At 37.8% G+C, this 15047-nt stretch overlaps 1 protein-coding gene across 1 annotated transcript in view; it reads left to right on the forward strand.

Moving 5' to 3' along the window:
• Nucleotides 1-304: 304 nt before the first annotated feature.
• Nucleotides 305-15047, forward strand: part of PALMD (palmdelphin) — a gene marked incomplete at its 3' end in the record, with an annotated part of 44116 nt that continues 29373 nt past the window's right edge. Inside the window, exons 1-2 of the mRNA XM_084243780.1 lie at nt 305-358; nt 13173-13253. Of these exons, the coding sequence (XP_084099906.1) occupies nt 314-358; nt 13173-13253 (126 nt within the window). The 5' untranslated portion in view covers nt 305-313. The remainder of the gene's footprint in view (nt 359-13172; nt 13254-15047) is intronic.

Raw genomic sequence — 15047 nt, forward strand, 5'->3', positions numbered from 1 at the left:
AGCTCCTGAAGGAAAAGGGTTTGTGCCGCTGCCGTTCAAACTTGTCAGTCAACTCGTGCCAGCAGCCTCAGCGTCTGCCTCCCCAGCACACCCTCATTACATGTGTCTGTCTGGCCTGATCTGTACATCTGCTCAGAGTCGCTCCTGCCGAGTTGAGTCGAGTCGGGGATTTCTGCATTTCTCACTGGTGCCAACAGCAGATTTCTCTATCTGCTGCTTCTCTGTCACCCCGGCTCTCTCCCCCAAGGAGGCTCTCCGGCTTTTATGATAGCTTTGGACTTCCTACGCTGTCTGCCTGTCCCTGACTTCTAGAATGGAAGAAGCCGAGCTGGTGAAGGAAAGGCTGCAGGCCATCACAGTAAGTGTGCACACAGTTCTCAGTATGGGGGAGGTTGCTGAGGGGAAGGGCAGGCAAGGTGCCGGCTGCCCCTGCTGCTGAGCCCCTCTAAGTGGAAAAACAGAACTGTCATCTTCATGGACATGTCTCTGCGGCTCTCTTAACCCTTGTCAACCTCTGTAAACTCTCAAGCTTCGGAAACTGAGTACAGAGCAAATGTTCCACAACAACTATGCGTATGTTTTAAACAGCAATTAGAAGCTTTTAATTTTGTTGGCTGTCACTCACCTTCTATATATCTCAAAAATGAAGTTTTTCCTTAAATTAATGCTTGACAGACAACAGATCTGAAAACAGATCCCCGATGTGGAAACTTTCTGTAACATTAATATACAAAAAAGTTAAAATCTTCTAAAAGGGGCAGAAAAAAATAAAAGAAATGGCTTCAAACTTTTTTATTTGTAGTGTGGGAATATGTTCCAGAAAGTCTATTAGAATGAAAATGAATGTTGTTGCACTTAAACTAAGCATTAAGCAAGAGAAAAGTAGGTAAAAGCACGTATCAGATTAATTCGAAGGTATCCATTTCCAGCAGAGTCACAAACTGAATAAGATCCTGATAGAGGAATGTAATGCATGCAATGCAAAGGATTTGGAAAATATTTCATTAATACTAGGAAAGAAAATAGTGCAATTTTTTATGTTTGTTTTGGGAAAAAGTCAACGCAAGAAATGAATTACTTTCCTTAAATGATCCAGGCTTTTTTTTTTTTAATTTTGTAAAATCCTCTATTTGGCAGTAACCTAGAAGTCGTTTATCATTAGCTACAAATTATGACATAATTTTTTTTAAGGAAAGAAACTTTGGAAATCAACATTCAATATCTCAACATTTCTGCCACTAAAATGAACTGTACTTTTTAATAACTAATACAAAATGTGGGTAGGATATTTTTCTTTGCTCTTCAAATTCCCATAGCATAAATAATGACACTAGCCCCAATTTAGGATTTTTATTAATGGATACAGTATCACACAGTTCCTTACAGAAAGGATTCAGTAAGTTAAATTATTTTCTCAATCATTTAAAGACAATACTTTTGAAATGTCTAACGTGTACTCAGTACATTTCCTTTCTTCAGAAAACTTTGGTTTGGGTTGTTGTTTGTTTTGCTTTGTTCTTTTTTGTTGTTAAACTGAGACACACTTTCAGCTGTCCTGCTTTAAGGGACAGGAACTCTGTCCTCTCTGTTGTTTTTGGCGTGGGCCTTTTGCAGTCCAGCTGTTGTCTAAAGGTTACTTTATTAAACTGTGTGAACTATGTGGGCACAAGTTCCACTTTTTCTGACACTTCTATCTCCTAATTAACTAAATTAAATCCTGTTATCCAATGAAATACCCAAGCAGCTCCTTGTTTCTCATTTTTCTTGGTTGAATGGGAGCACACCCTTGCGTAAGCCCTATAACCTCCAATATTCCTTGTAACTTGTACTGGACCAGCACATGTTCCTGAGGAGTGACGGCAGAGAGTTATCCATGAAAACTAAAAAATTTTACTGAGGGTTTCATTGGCAAGTAGAGGTAGAACAATAGTTATAATGCCTAACAAGATGACAAGAGAGTAAGAAGGTTCCTAAATACACTGGAGTTTGCTTTTTTAGTGATTAAAAAAACGCTTTTTTTGATTATTCCACTAGCCTAAACATGCCCCATTAGAAATAATTAAGCAAATCTTCAAAGTAAAACCGCAAAGTAAATCTATTTTGAAAGTAGTATATTTGTATAAAAGTTAAAGAAAAAAGTTTATGGGGACAACTTTCCACTGGCTTACACCTCAGCAGCTAAGTCCAGTTACATCTGTCATAACCTAGAGGGAAAATGGAGCAGTGTCAGTGCCTTATCCATGGAAACAACACATCCACTCATCTCTCTCCTGGACACCCTGGGAAATGCCAGCTTTCTCCACCCTTGCTTTACCCAGGAAGCCACCTCAGCTACTCCCTTTCCCTATGGGAAAATGAAAACACGTAGCATATGAAGAGTTTGCAGGAATTATTTCATTTTTAGAAGTGCTGAAATTTTTTGAAATCTCTGACCACGACTAAAACTCAGTGACATTTCATTTTAACTATTTTCCTCCTATTTCCCTACACTAAAAAAAATTTTGTATACATCAAGGGAAAAAAATATAAGACAATTAATTTCCCATTTAATCAAACACAGCAACGCACAGACTTCACTTTGGGGGATGGGAGAGAAAGGGACGCTTTTTACATTCTAAGTCTTATTTGATTTTTATATTAAAAATTGTCCCTTCAATTCCTAGCTATGAAATAAAATAGTCTCCACTGTTATATTTATTTCACCTGGTTTCAAGTGTCCAAAAAGTCATTATACCCAAAGAACGGAATTGAAAAAGCAAATGGATAGACCTGTGACTTGACAGAACCAAGTGCCAGTCTTGTTCCTCTTAAAAAAAAAAAAACAAGATTAAAGAGAATAAGTAGATGGAATGTGGCACTCAGCCTCACAAATTGAAAACTAAAGTACTATAATGGTATCATTCATTTCTCATATCAGTAAATTGAATTTTAGATTACTCTGAAGTCCTCTTAGAGAGGACTTAGAGAGAATAGAGAATAAAGACTTAGAGAGAATAACAATAGAATTACAGAAGTTCACAGAAGAGAGTGTTTAAAAGAAGGTAATTCAGTTTGGAGAGTACAAATAGGGATTCTATTTTGCATATTTACTCCATGTTTCTCCCTGGTTACTTTCCTCAGATACTAACTCTTCCCTGACTCAATGAATGGTCAAAGTAGCTCTTAGCCAAGAGTTCAATTTTCACCTATAACTCAGAAACAGGGCTGCTTCAAACGGATTAAATATTGCATTGTTTTAAAGTCTCTTGAGGATCTTTTCAAGTTAATACATATTTTATTTGAAAGCTGATTTTATACAAAAGGAAAGTCATTGAAGGAGACTAGTAGTTTGAAATTTGCTCTTAATGTTACTGAAACTGACAATAACAATGTCTCCAGTATTCTGGGAAAGAGGGAGCTCAAGGACAGAGAGTGCACCCTGCAGAATTTCTGGAAGTAAATATGGCCACCACTACAGAACAGTGAAAAGGCCCAGGCAAATTCCTTAGGATTAACAATATTCATGTGCTCTTGACAACTTCCTCTACAAGGACACATTGCGGTATCTCCATTTTTACCATGGCATTAAGAAAGTGCTGTTACTGGCATGAACCTAGACCTCTGAATCAAATACAGTGTTGTACCAGTGTTACCTGCAAGAAAGAAAAAAAAGAAGGAAGGAAGGAAGTATTCTCATCAAGGCTTACTTTTCACCATTAGGAATGTGAGTTACAACTCATTCTGTCATTTTCTTTATTTAATTCATCATTGGGGAGCACCTACTATGTGCCAAGCTTTGTGCACTCTAGAGAAAAGTAGTGACGGGAATCAGCAGTATGAGGAGTAGGGTGTGAGTGGGTTGCAATTGGTAACAGAGTGGTCCAAATGGATCTCATGGAGAGGTTGACTTCTGAGCATAGAAGGGAAGGAGGTAGCTCTGTCAAAAGCTAAACAATAGTCATAATCACAAGAACAAGCACCTGCTTGGGACTGACTCTCCTTGGAAACAAGCCATATAAAGTCCTGACACTGGAATTTAAGCAACGAGCCAGATTTGCCAGCCAAAGCTGCTTGTGACGCAAAATAATAAGGAGTTCTCACATTTCCCGTGATCCACCCCCTGTTTCTTTCCACTTCTAAAGAATTTTTCTAGACTTGTAAACATCAAGATTTAGGAGGCAAAAAGTTCTCCACATAAAACAGAAATCTACCCAATAGAAAGACCAATTTTAAAGCAAAAACAAAAACACACACAGGTTTAAGTTATTCCTGTAACACAATTTGGTTACTACTGGATACCCATCTCATCTTTTCCCTTTTTTTCCCCCAATATTTGGGATCTTCTTACAGTTACATGACCTCAAAGGAGGACATGCTACATAATTTTTGAACCCCAGTACACATTGAAAACGTGTTTTCCTTTGCTCAGGAAGTATGCAAAATTTCAAGATGGTAACAGCAAAGCATTAAACTACATTCTGGGTCCTTCTAAGCATTGAGTGACTTCACAGGTCACATGTCCAAGAAGCCGGCCCTACTTCTATTTCCCAGGTTGGCCATTTACATATTTCCCCCCTATTTATTCTACCTATACAAACGAGACACTGAAGACAGTAGCAAGCCAGCTTGGGTGTTGACTACATGTATGTTACAACATTTAGCTTGATCATTGTATTATCTAAAATTCTAAGGACTCTTAAAATAAAGAATGTATAATGCACCATTGTTCCAGCAATCTACCTTGTGGTTAAGGCAAAGTTACAGGAAGAACTTCCAATTTGTCATGAGCATCCAAAGACATTCACGTAACGATGGTGCAAGGAGATATAAGAATCCCCTAAATAAAGAAGTCCTGTGCCAGAATCTTCAAACAATAAAGCCTCCACACAATTTTCCACAGTGCTGTACTGAGATTACAGGTTTCTTCCAGATAGGGAAAGATTTCTTCAAACAAATGTGCAATGCCACATTTCTTTGCCAAACATAATAGCCCACCCACAAAGAAGTCCATGTGATGAGGTATAATAATTATGATAGCTTATTAAGGAAACTGCTTTCTGATAACAGGGAAAGGTTTTCCAGTCTGCTACAGAATGATAATGTTACTCAGCAAGCCCTCTTCTGACCCCGTGAACTTTCTGGACATTACTGGATGGTCAAAGGAAAAGCTGCTTCATTAGAAAACTGATTGAAACAATCAGCATATGTAAGGACCTAACTAGAGTCTAAAGTGCAGCACAATTCAGAGCTAAAACTGAAACAAGATGTCCCCTACTAATCTCCAGTTGCAAATTTCCTAGGTGCTTTTAACATGATTATTATTTTAATTTGTTTAAATGGAAATGGTGTCACTTAGGGAGATGTCCCCCTGAAAATTTACTGCACAAGAAGTTCCCTCAGCAGCCTAATGATGTGGACTTTCCTAAGCCACCATAGCAACAGATTGAATGAGCATTGTACTTAACATTTGTATGGAAAGCACCAGTGCTGAGTGCATTCAATTAAACCATTTAAGACACACACAGCCAGGTTATCTTCTGAAGCTCTATATAGAGCCAGTTTCCATAACTGGCTCCACCCTAAGCCTCAAGGTTTTATGTGTAACCCATCAGTAACTTAAGGTGATATGACACATTGAAGAGATCTACAACAGTTCTTCAAAATCAACCTATACTAACAAATCTAGAAGAAAGGATCTCTGGGGCCTCCCTGGTGGCGCAGCCAGTTGAGCGCAGTGCTATGAAACTGTCTGCAGCCTCTGCAGTGCCAGTTCCATCCCCACCGCATCAGAGCAACCAACATGGCAAGCAGACATCTCCTGTCTCGCCCGCAGCTCCCCTCAACAGTGTATTTCGTCAGTCTGCCTGTTCTGTTCCCCGCTCTGGCTCTGGTAAATCCTCTCACCCTCCCGCGCATCTGGCCTGTACCCTGGCTCTTGTAAAAATAAAATAAATCTCTAAAAAAAAGTGTTAAGCAAAAGAATTCTGAGATAAAAAGTAATAACAGCACCTCTTCTAAGGTTGAGGCTTCTGATTCACTGTCTCATTTGACCAATCAGTCCTGTGATGGTTTTCAGAAGCAGATGTGACCACCATCCCCATTGTAAATAGAAAAAAAAAACATAGGGCCTCCCCGGTGGCGCAGCGGTTGAGCGCTGGGTTGCGAAGCTGCCCGCAGCCTCTGCAGCGCCGGTTCAATCCCTGGCTGATGGGCGAGGGCCCCACATGGCGCGCAGACCTCTCCTGCCGCCCGCTGCTCCCCTCAGCAGTGTACTTCGGTCCTTCTGCCTGCTCTGCTCCCCGCTCTGGCTCTGGTGAATTCTCTCACCCTCCCGCGCTTCTGACTGTACCCAGTGCTTGTATAAATAAATAAATCTTTAAAAAAAATAGAAAAAAGTAAAGCTAAGGAACTAGTTAAACAGTAGAGCTTGAATCTATTCCTCTACTTGTCAGATTCTCTCACAACATCACAATAAATTCTAACCAAAACCACAACCTCGCCCCGTTCAGAACTTCCTCTGTTATTCACTTTAGGAATCAAGTGCAGTAAGATAACAAAACCGCTGGAAGTTCTCCTTCACTTAAGCACATTTTCTCACCCAAACCAAGTTTTCATCCCTTGCAGTCTGCCAGGAGTAGAAGAGGGAAAGTCAAGAATGCAATGCCATTTTTAGAAAATTTGTGATTTTTAAGGAACCCCATTAGTTTTTTTCTGTGTGTGTGGTAACACACCTAATCCCCATGGTAAATGTAAGAATTTGGGTATTTCAAAACTACATGCAGAAATAATTATAGAACCAGGAGAATGTTAGAGAATTCCTTGTCCATATTCCCAACCTCTTACACACCATGTTTAAGAGATGCTGTGTAGTAAAGTACATTTGGAGAGGTATGAACCTATACCTCTGAATCAACAGTGGTGTGCCAGCATCACCTCAACAAAAAAGTATATATATAATTTCTTAAAATTAAATATATTTATTGCCATAAAAGATTAAAACTAATTTAAAAATTAGTTATGAAAAAGAAGGGATGTTTACCTAGCTTCTCCTTAAACACTTGCAATAGTGGGTGGATCAATACCTCCCAAACACTGTATTTCATCTGAGAACAGCTCTTCCTGTTGGATTTATATAACAAAATTTTACTAAGCAATATTATGTCTGTGACTGAGAAGGCACATGATTCCTTGAGGTGAAATCTGGATTAAAAAAGCTATTTTACCTATGTTTTTAAGTTTCCAATTTTATTTTAAGTTTCATGTAATTTAATTTTAAGTTCAATTTTTTAAGTTTAGTGCAATTCCAATCAAAGTGTCTAAGGAATTGTATTTATTCCTGTGCTAAAACAGGAAAATTTGGCAATGGGTATAGGAAAATTCAAGAACTCATTTATCCTTTGACCTGAATTTCACTAACAAGACTTATAGAATAAGTGATGCAGACAAGGATAGAATCCCGAATTAGGGATTTGGATAAAATCCAAATAAATTGATACATTTATGTGCGTTAAGTTGTTCTTGACATGCAAAAAGTGCTGGGAAATGTTTCTTATTGTTAGGACCATCATAATCTCCATCATCTACAGATATTGAAAAATTCAGCAAAAGAAAAAAAGCTAGATTTAATGTTTTTAATAATTGCTTGCTGTCTCTTACATATTCCTGGTGCAAATACAATAAGGTTTTCTAATTCATTTTACAACTCTGCCAGAGATTAACCAATAAAATCACCAATCTTTAAATAGCCGTAATTCACCTTTTTCCCTCTTCGAAAACTAAGGCGTTTTCACTCTCAGCCTTCTGAGAGCTCTTCAATTCACCCAAGATTCCAAGATTACCTATAAATTTTTCCACTTCCTACTTTAGCCTATCAAGAGTTCAAGTCTTGAATGTCTCAGTCTTGGCTGCAATATTTCCTCTTGGCCTTTCATGTCCCTTTATACATATTTATTCTAGCCTTCCTGGATCAAGACTATTCTCCTTAATCAAAAATATGGAAGCAAACAGGAGTAGAATAGCTCTACTTTGTCTCTGCCATATAAATATCACACTATGTATCTCAGCAGTCATTTAAGTATTGCCTTTATCTTTTTGCTCTCAACATAACTTAAATATGTACTTACTGATACACACATGCTTTTTGAGGCCTTGCTGTTTTTGTTTCACATCTTCACATCACCCTAGATTTTACCTTACATACACATTTTTAAAGGTACTACTTATTTATCTGTATTCTTGGTTGCATGAACTCTTTGGGAAGCTCCTAGTGACATTAATTCATTTGGTTTGATTTTGTTTATAATAGTTCACTATTCTTAGCTGAACTGACATCATTTTTTGTTATGTATCCATGTTTCCTTTGGTAAATTGCACAAGCCTTAGAACTTATCCTCCCTCTTGAAATGTTTGTCACTTTTTCAAGGATTTTCTAAGGAATTTTTCTAGAGTTTTTAAAATATGCTTTCTTTGAAATCTAGCAAATTGTACCCAAGAGTCTTCTAGGAATATTATGTTAACACATTCTTTCTTTCAGAGTTATCATATTTGCATATCATGAGGCAGCTCTGCATTGTTGGCAATATTTAAATTCAGATAAGTAGCTTCTATTATTGTCCTTTTAGAGACCTAAAACATTAACAGTCTCAGCAAAGCTAGTCATGAAGTTATAAGATACTCAGTTTCTAAGAGAACAAATTTGAAAACATTTGACTAGTTGACTTGGCCCAATTCACCAATTTCTATCGTAAGTAACACCTGATTGATTCCAAAATGAACTTCCATATAGATTCCATCCCTCTGTACTCTTTAAATGATCTGCCCTTAGTGTCCTATTTCTTTTCAAAATATGTTTCCTGTAGTACTCTGATTTCCTCTCCTGGCTTCAGCTATCTCTTCCAAAACTCCAAACTCTGTCTCTAGCTCTGACTCCTCTTCTGATCCGACTATTCAGCTTTCCAATTGCCTAGTAGATAACTCCACCTGGTTTTCCAAAGACACCTCCAACTTGGTATGAATCCATCATCTTCCCTCCCAAACTCATTCTTGCTTCTCCTGAATTTCCTGTTTCTGTTAGGGATTCTGCTTTCCTCACAGTTAAGAGCCTTGGACTTCATTTGGCCTCTTTCTCTCCTGTATCCACATGTCATCAGTTGTCAAGTTCTGCCAATTGTAACTCCCTGGTATCTGTGACCTATACACCCATTGCTATTTCTTAATCCAACTGTGAGTCTTCTGTATGAATTGTGCTCTCATTTTCCCCAAGCTCTCCCCCTTCAATATCTGCTAGGCAATGAAGCTCCATTAAAGTTCTTCAAACATGGTTTTATCATTCCTTCTCCCTGAAAACCTTTCATTATGCCCTATTTCGATATATACATAAATTCCAAACCCAGTGTTCTGCCATTCAGCACCCTTATTGAGGATCTATCCTCATCCTTATCTTATTCCCACTATTTCTTGTATAGCAACTTAGATGCTAGACTTACTGCTCCAAATAATGTCTGATTTTCTACATCCAGATTTTGCTTACAGTCTTTGACCTGAATGTCCTTTCTTCCTACTCCTGAGTCTCCAAGCAACTATTCAAAATACTCTAGTAAGATGCTACTTCAAAACCTCTCCTTAGAGATAGATGATAGATGATAGATGACTTTTTAACAAAGTTAAAAAGCCTCTCCTAATCATATCAGCTAGACCTCTCCAAATCTCCCCCCAATTCTTATACTACATTATTTGTGCATTTATTATTATATTTATCACTTCATTTCATGACTCTCGTTACAAATGGTTTTTTCTTTATGAGAATGTAAATTCTCATAAATGTATCTTTGCAATACATTTCACAAATGTATCTACTTTTGAATAATTTTTTAAGATTTATTTATTTATACAAGAACTGGGGTACAGGCCAGATGTGTGAGAGGTGAGGATTCACCAGAGACAGAGCAGGGAACAGAACAGGCAAACTGAAGAAATACACTGCTGAGGGGAGCAGCGGGCGAGACAGGAGAGGTCTACCATGACATGTGGGACCCTCGCCGGCAGGCTGGGATCAAACCGGCGCTGCAGAGGCTGCAGACAGCTTCACAGCACTGAGCTCAACCACCTGCGCCACCAGGGGAGGCCCTATTTTTGAATAATTTTTAAACATTGCACAACTCCTAACATCATCTTCAATGTAGCATTTGTACATAAGTACGTAAATATTAGATAAATTAATATTAAATAGCTTGAGATCAATCCTGCCTTCTTGACAGATTCAGGCATGTTAAAATATTAGCTAATTATTAATCAATAATATCTCTAGAATACTCACACTCCTAAGTGTTGTGCCTACCTTTATCAAGTATGTAATTGCAGAAATATCACTGACTCATAGTCACAACAGTTTATAGCTGCACAGGTAAATAAATGTTTTCAAAATAATTAGGAGGTAGCCTTCTACAGAATTGGAATTTATGGATGTCCATTGCTGAAATATTCCCAATAGGCTAAAAATCTAGGCAATTGTTCACTGAACATAGTGTTTTATTAGATGAACACCGAAGAAGCAAACAGGAATATAAGTTATTCACTGTGGTTAAGATTAACAAATATTTGATATGTGAGGTTACACAGGTGTTTAACCACAGAGATGATTAAGCTTTTGAGGAAATTTTGGGAAGAACATGGCATTTCACATCTATTTGGTCCAACTAATTTGGAAGGAATTAACTGGCTATGAAAATGTCTGGTACACTAATAATAAAGCTAGCTATACAACTTAAAGTTGACTTAAAGTTTATTCAGTCATAAAGAAACTAAATTTTTACCATATTATTCTTTTGTAGTGCTTATAGGTTATGAAATTTGAAAAAGGATAACTTGCTGATGATGAATATCTTATGAGGAAAATGCACTCCTATCTTATAATTATCCCTCCTCCATTATAAAATTCCCTTCTTAACTACCTAGACTGATATGAGGAAGGCATCACATTACCGCTGACAGACAAAATATTGGTATTCCTTAGCAACCGTCCATAAGCTTGGTGTTGCCAAAACACTTCAGACGCCTGCCTCTGCCCATGGCTTTCGTTACCTTATTATTAATCCCAAGATAAAACCAGTTCAAACAGGCTGTCCACAGGGTGGGGAAGCGTGGCTGGCTTCGGCTTCCCTGACACCCATGCACAATGTCCACTTCTAGGAGGAATGTCCGTGGAGAGGCAGATGGTGACACGCTGCAGACGGGAGGGTAAAGACGAACTCCTGTCACAAGGCCTGCTCCAGTTGCTGGCTGTGCTGGTTCTGCCTCCAGGCCACAGTATTCATGATGGAGAGGACAATGAGGGAAGCTGTGAAAAGTTGGCCTAATTTCCCAGTCAGGGAAATGGTAAAGTAAATTGCCTATGGTGTGGAGGCTGAACTCAGATCGCCCGGGGTTCAATTCCTGGTTCTGCCACTTATTAGTTGCAAGAACTTGGATTAGCTAGCTAATCTCCCTAAACTTCCATTTCCTCTTCTGTAAAATGAAATTTATTACCATATCTCTTTGCTATTATGACTACTAAGCAAAATATTATATCTCTTTGTTATTATGACTATTAACTGAAAAGAATGCCTGGAAAATAGCTACCAAAGTGTTTGACACAATAAAAAAAAACTTAAAATATTACTAATATTTGCTCAGTAACAGCCTATAGATATTATGGAGAATTGGCTCACAGAGGTTTTCATAGTTTTTGTTCCTAATCAGCAGATGTCATCCAAAGAAAAGTGATTTTGAAGACCCAGGCTTGCTGCTGGGCTATTTGTTTTCCAACAGCTTATGAAATTTAAAAAGCAATACTGGTGAAGTCATGCCTTCTTATACACAAAGGAGACATGACACAGAGCTGAAGAGCAACGTGTTGTTTTTATTCAACAAATGTACCTGAACTTACACATCAAACAGGAGTTTTTATCTTCAAAGGAGTCACATCAGGAAACCATGTACTTATTTCAATAATGCTGCCAAATATTTTTGGAAGTCTTCCTTCTAAATTACCTCTGAGCCTCCTTCAAGTTCTTTTAGATGTCTCCATTGGCCCAAAAAAAAAAAAATCCTTTGGGAGTTTTCAATTTTGAAAGCAAATATAAAGCCAACTCTTACAAATAATATAGAGGTAATGGCACCACAAAGAGAGGCCTTTTGTACAGTTTATAAAATATCTCAATTTCAGACAAAGAATCAATAAAACTTTTCACACCAATGAAAGCATCATCAGAATTAGTGTATTGCTTTCTGCATGATTAAAAAGTTACATGTTTATTTGCTTTGTTAAATAACAGCACTATGTGTTAAGCACATTTCTATGAACTTTTTACCTAAACTCATTTAATACTCATATCTTATGATATAAACACCCTTCTTATCCCCATTTTACAGATGAGGTAGTCATTGAGGCACAGAGCGGTAAAGAATTTTGTCCAAGGACATAATAAGTGATAGAGTCAGAAACTGAACCCACACGGTCTCTATAGTATATACGTGGTATTTTCTAAAAAGTACCTCTGTGCATTAATTGTTATGCTCTCTGGGTTTTTTGAGATGATTTTATTTAAACTTGGTGAAAGATACTTTAACTGTCTATAAATTACTTAAACTCCCATTAAAAGCCCTTTTAGCATTAGCAAGAATTATCTGACCCCCTTATGCATCTTCCCATAGCAAGTTACACAACCAGGAAGCAATTCTACTTGCTAGCTTACTGCTGTTTCTGAAATCTGTAGGCTATTTTCCCCACCTAAACAGATCTTTTACCCAGCAGTTTCTTCAGCCTCATGCCAGGAACAGTGTCTCATCTCAAAATGTTTCCTCATGCCTGTTTCAAAATTCCCTCCTTAAATAAATTTAGTTTTTCCATTGCATCACTTAGTAGCTCATTCTTGCTAGACAAATGGGGTGTTGGAGAAGTGGAGTAGGGAAGAAAAGACATTAAAATATTTTTAAGTTCTCTTTGAAAAAGCACATTTTATTACTTTCCGTCAGCAAAAGGCCTTGAATGTCTCATTTTGCTCTCCTTTGCTTTGAAATATGAGTTTCCAAAGCAACTTCACACAATGCCAAGCGCATACCCTGGCCAGTCATTCGATGATGACAACAACCCCAGGAAAACATATTTTAGCAAATTGGAAAAATAGATTATTCTGGAACATTTTTTTTTATTTCAGGATAAAAGAAAAATACAGGAAGAAATCTCAGAGAAACGTTTGAAAATAGAGGAAGAAAAACTAAGGCACCAGCATTTGAAGGTAACTTATGATTTTAATTTCATTTCAATGATTTTGTATACAAATATTCTAATGACACTCAAATTTCAATAGTAAAGGGAGGGAAAATTTGCGACGTAATTCTACTAACACCTTAATAAGCATTGAGGAGGCCAAAAACAAGTAATATTTACATATAAGATTAATACTATCTGGCAAATATGGAACATGGAAAACATGGTTTTATTACTTTTACCCTTTCTTGCTGAATTTCCTCATTTTCTTGGGTAACCTTGAGAGCTCAGCCTTGACAATTTGCCCCTGAACACAGTCTTGCTTAGCATCCCTAGGGAGCAGACCCAGCTGGGAAGTCCCTTTTGAAATCAATGAAAGGCCAGCCTTTCCCCAGGGGCGCAGAGCAGACGCTGTCTGGTCCCATCAAGGATGCTTGTATTTAAAAGCTCAGAGCAATGAAATCCAATGTTGTTTGAGTGTGTTTTGGGTTTTGCTTCATTCTGTTTCAACAGAACATGAGATCATAACCAGAAATAAACCTCCATTTTTAAAATCAGACTTTACATCTTTCACGGGTGTGGTCATTTTGTAATTAAAGCACATTGAGTTTCAACATTTTATTGCGTAGCTTAGTCACAGGATGCAACCAAATGACAAACAGGAGCTCCTTGTGAACAGGCCCAAGCAGGAAACTACTTATCTGGCAGGGCTGCTATCAATAGATTTAATGAATCCTTCAATGAAACAATGCCTCGTGTTCCTGGGGTCTATAAACCTAACTTACCTAATTCAGCAAAATCCATCTTTCTGATGGACAAAGTAACCACTAAAAATAAACATAATATAAGATCCAATTAGTCACAGTTCTCTGGATTCTGTTTGCTTCTTTACTCCTATATAAATGGACATTTGCTATGTTGGATGGAAAATGTCAAAGCATAGTTAGCCTGCTATCTTCACAGTATGTCATGCTGAATTTTCGTTAAGGAGTTCACATAACCAGGAAATGAGTGTCGACTCATTCATAGAAGAAAACCAAAGAAATGATAACAGATATTACTAAGTTTGCCAGGCAAATGTCATAACCACTACACTACAGAAACCTGCTTAGTTTTTTCAGTGCGACTTGAAGTCAAAAGTCAAATCTATTTTGTTCCCTTATATAAGACATCAATGTAAAAAAAATAACAGTACAAAACACAACAGAGCAAAAACGGACAATTATAAATCAGAGACATCCTGCAGGGGAGGAGGAGGGAGAGGGATCAGAGGGAGGGAGGGACACAGGGGACTGAGGTGATGGTGCACAGGTGCCTTAGGGAAGGAAACTCTATGGGGACTCCACCTGAGGGGGTGGGGGGGAAGCAAATATTGTTCAAAAATGAACAACGATGTAAAAAAATTAAAATTTTATTAAAAAATTAAAAAATGATAAAAAACTCAAATTGATAACAGTTTTGAGATAGGCCATTTCTAACTCCATAACCAGTATTTGTCCCCTCCCTAGCCCCATCCTCTTTTATCGGTCCTTCCCTTTAACATCTCTCACTCCATTTCTCTTTTTTCACACACAAATTATATAGAATTTGGGTCTCAGAAGAACAAAGTTCTGCTTCTGAGCTCTTAAGGACTAAGCAAGCGATATCATCCTTGCAAACTGGAATAACTGAACAACAGCAGAGTTCACAGTAGAAACGTTTAATTTTTTTTAAAGATTTATTTTTATTCATGCATACAAGAACTGGGGTACAGGCTAGACATGGGTGGGGTCACGGGGAGCTGAGAGGATTCACCAGAGCCTGAGTGGGGAGAAGAACAGGC

Source organism: Talpa europaea (genome assembly GCF_964194135.1).
Source record: "Talpa europaea genome assembly, chromosome: 9".
In the NCBI taxonomy this organism is placed as follows: Eukaryota; Metazoa; Chordata; class Mammalia; order Eulipotyphla; family Talpidae; genus Talpa; species Talpa europaea.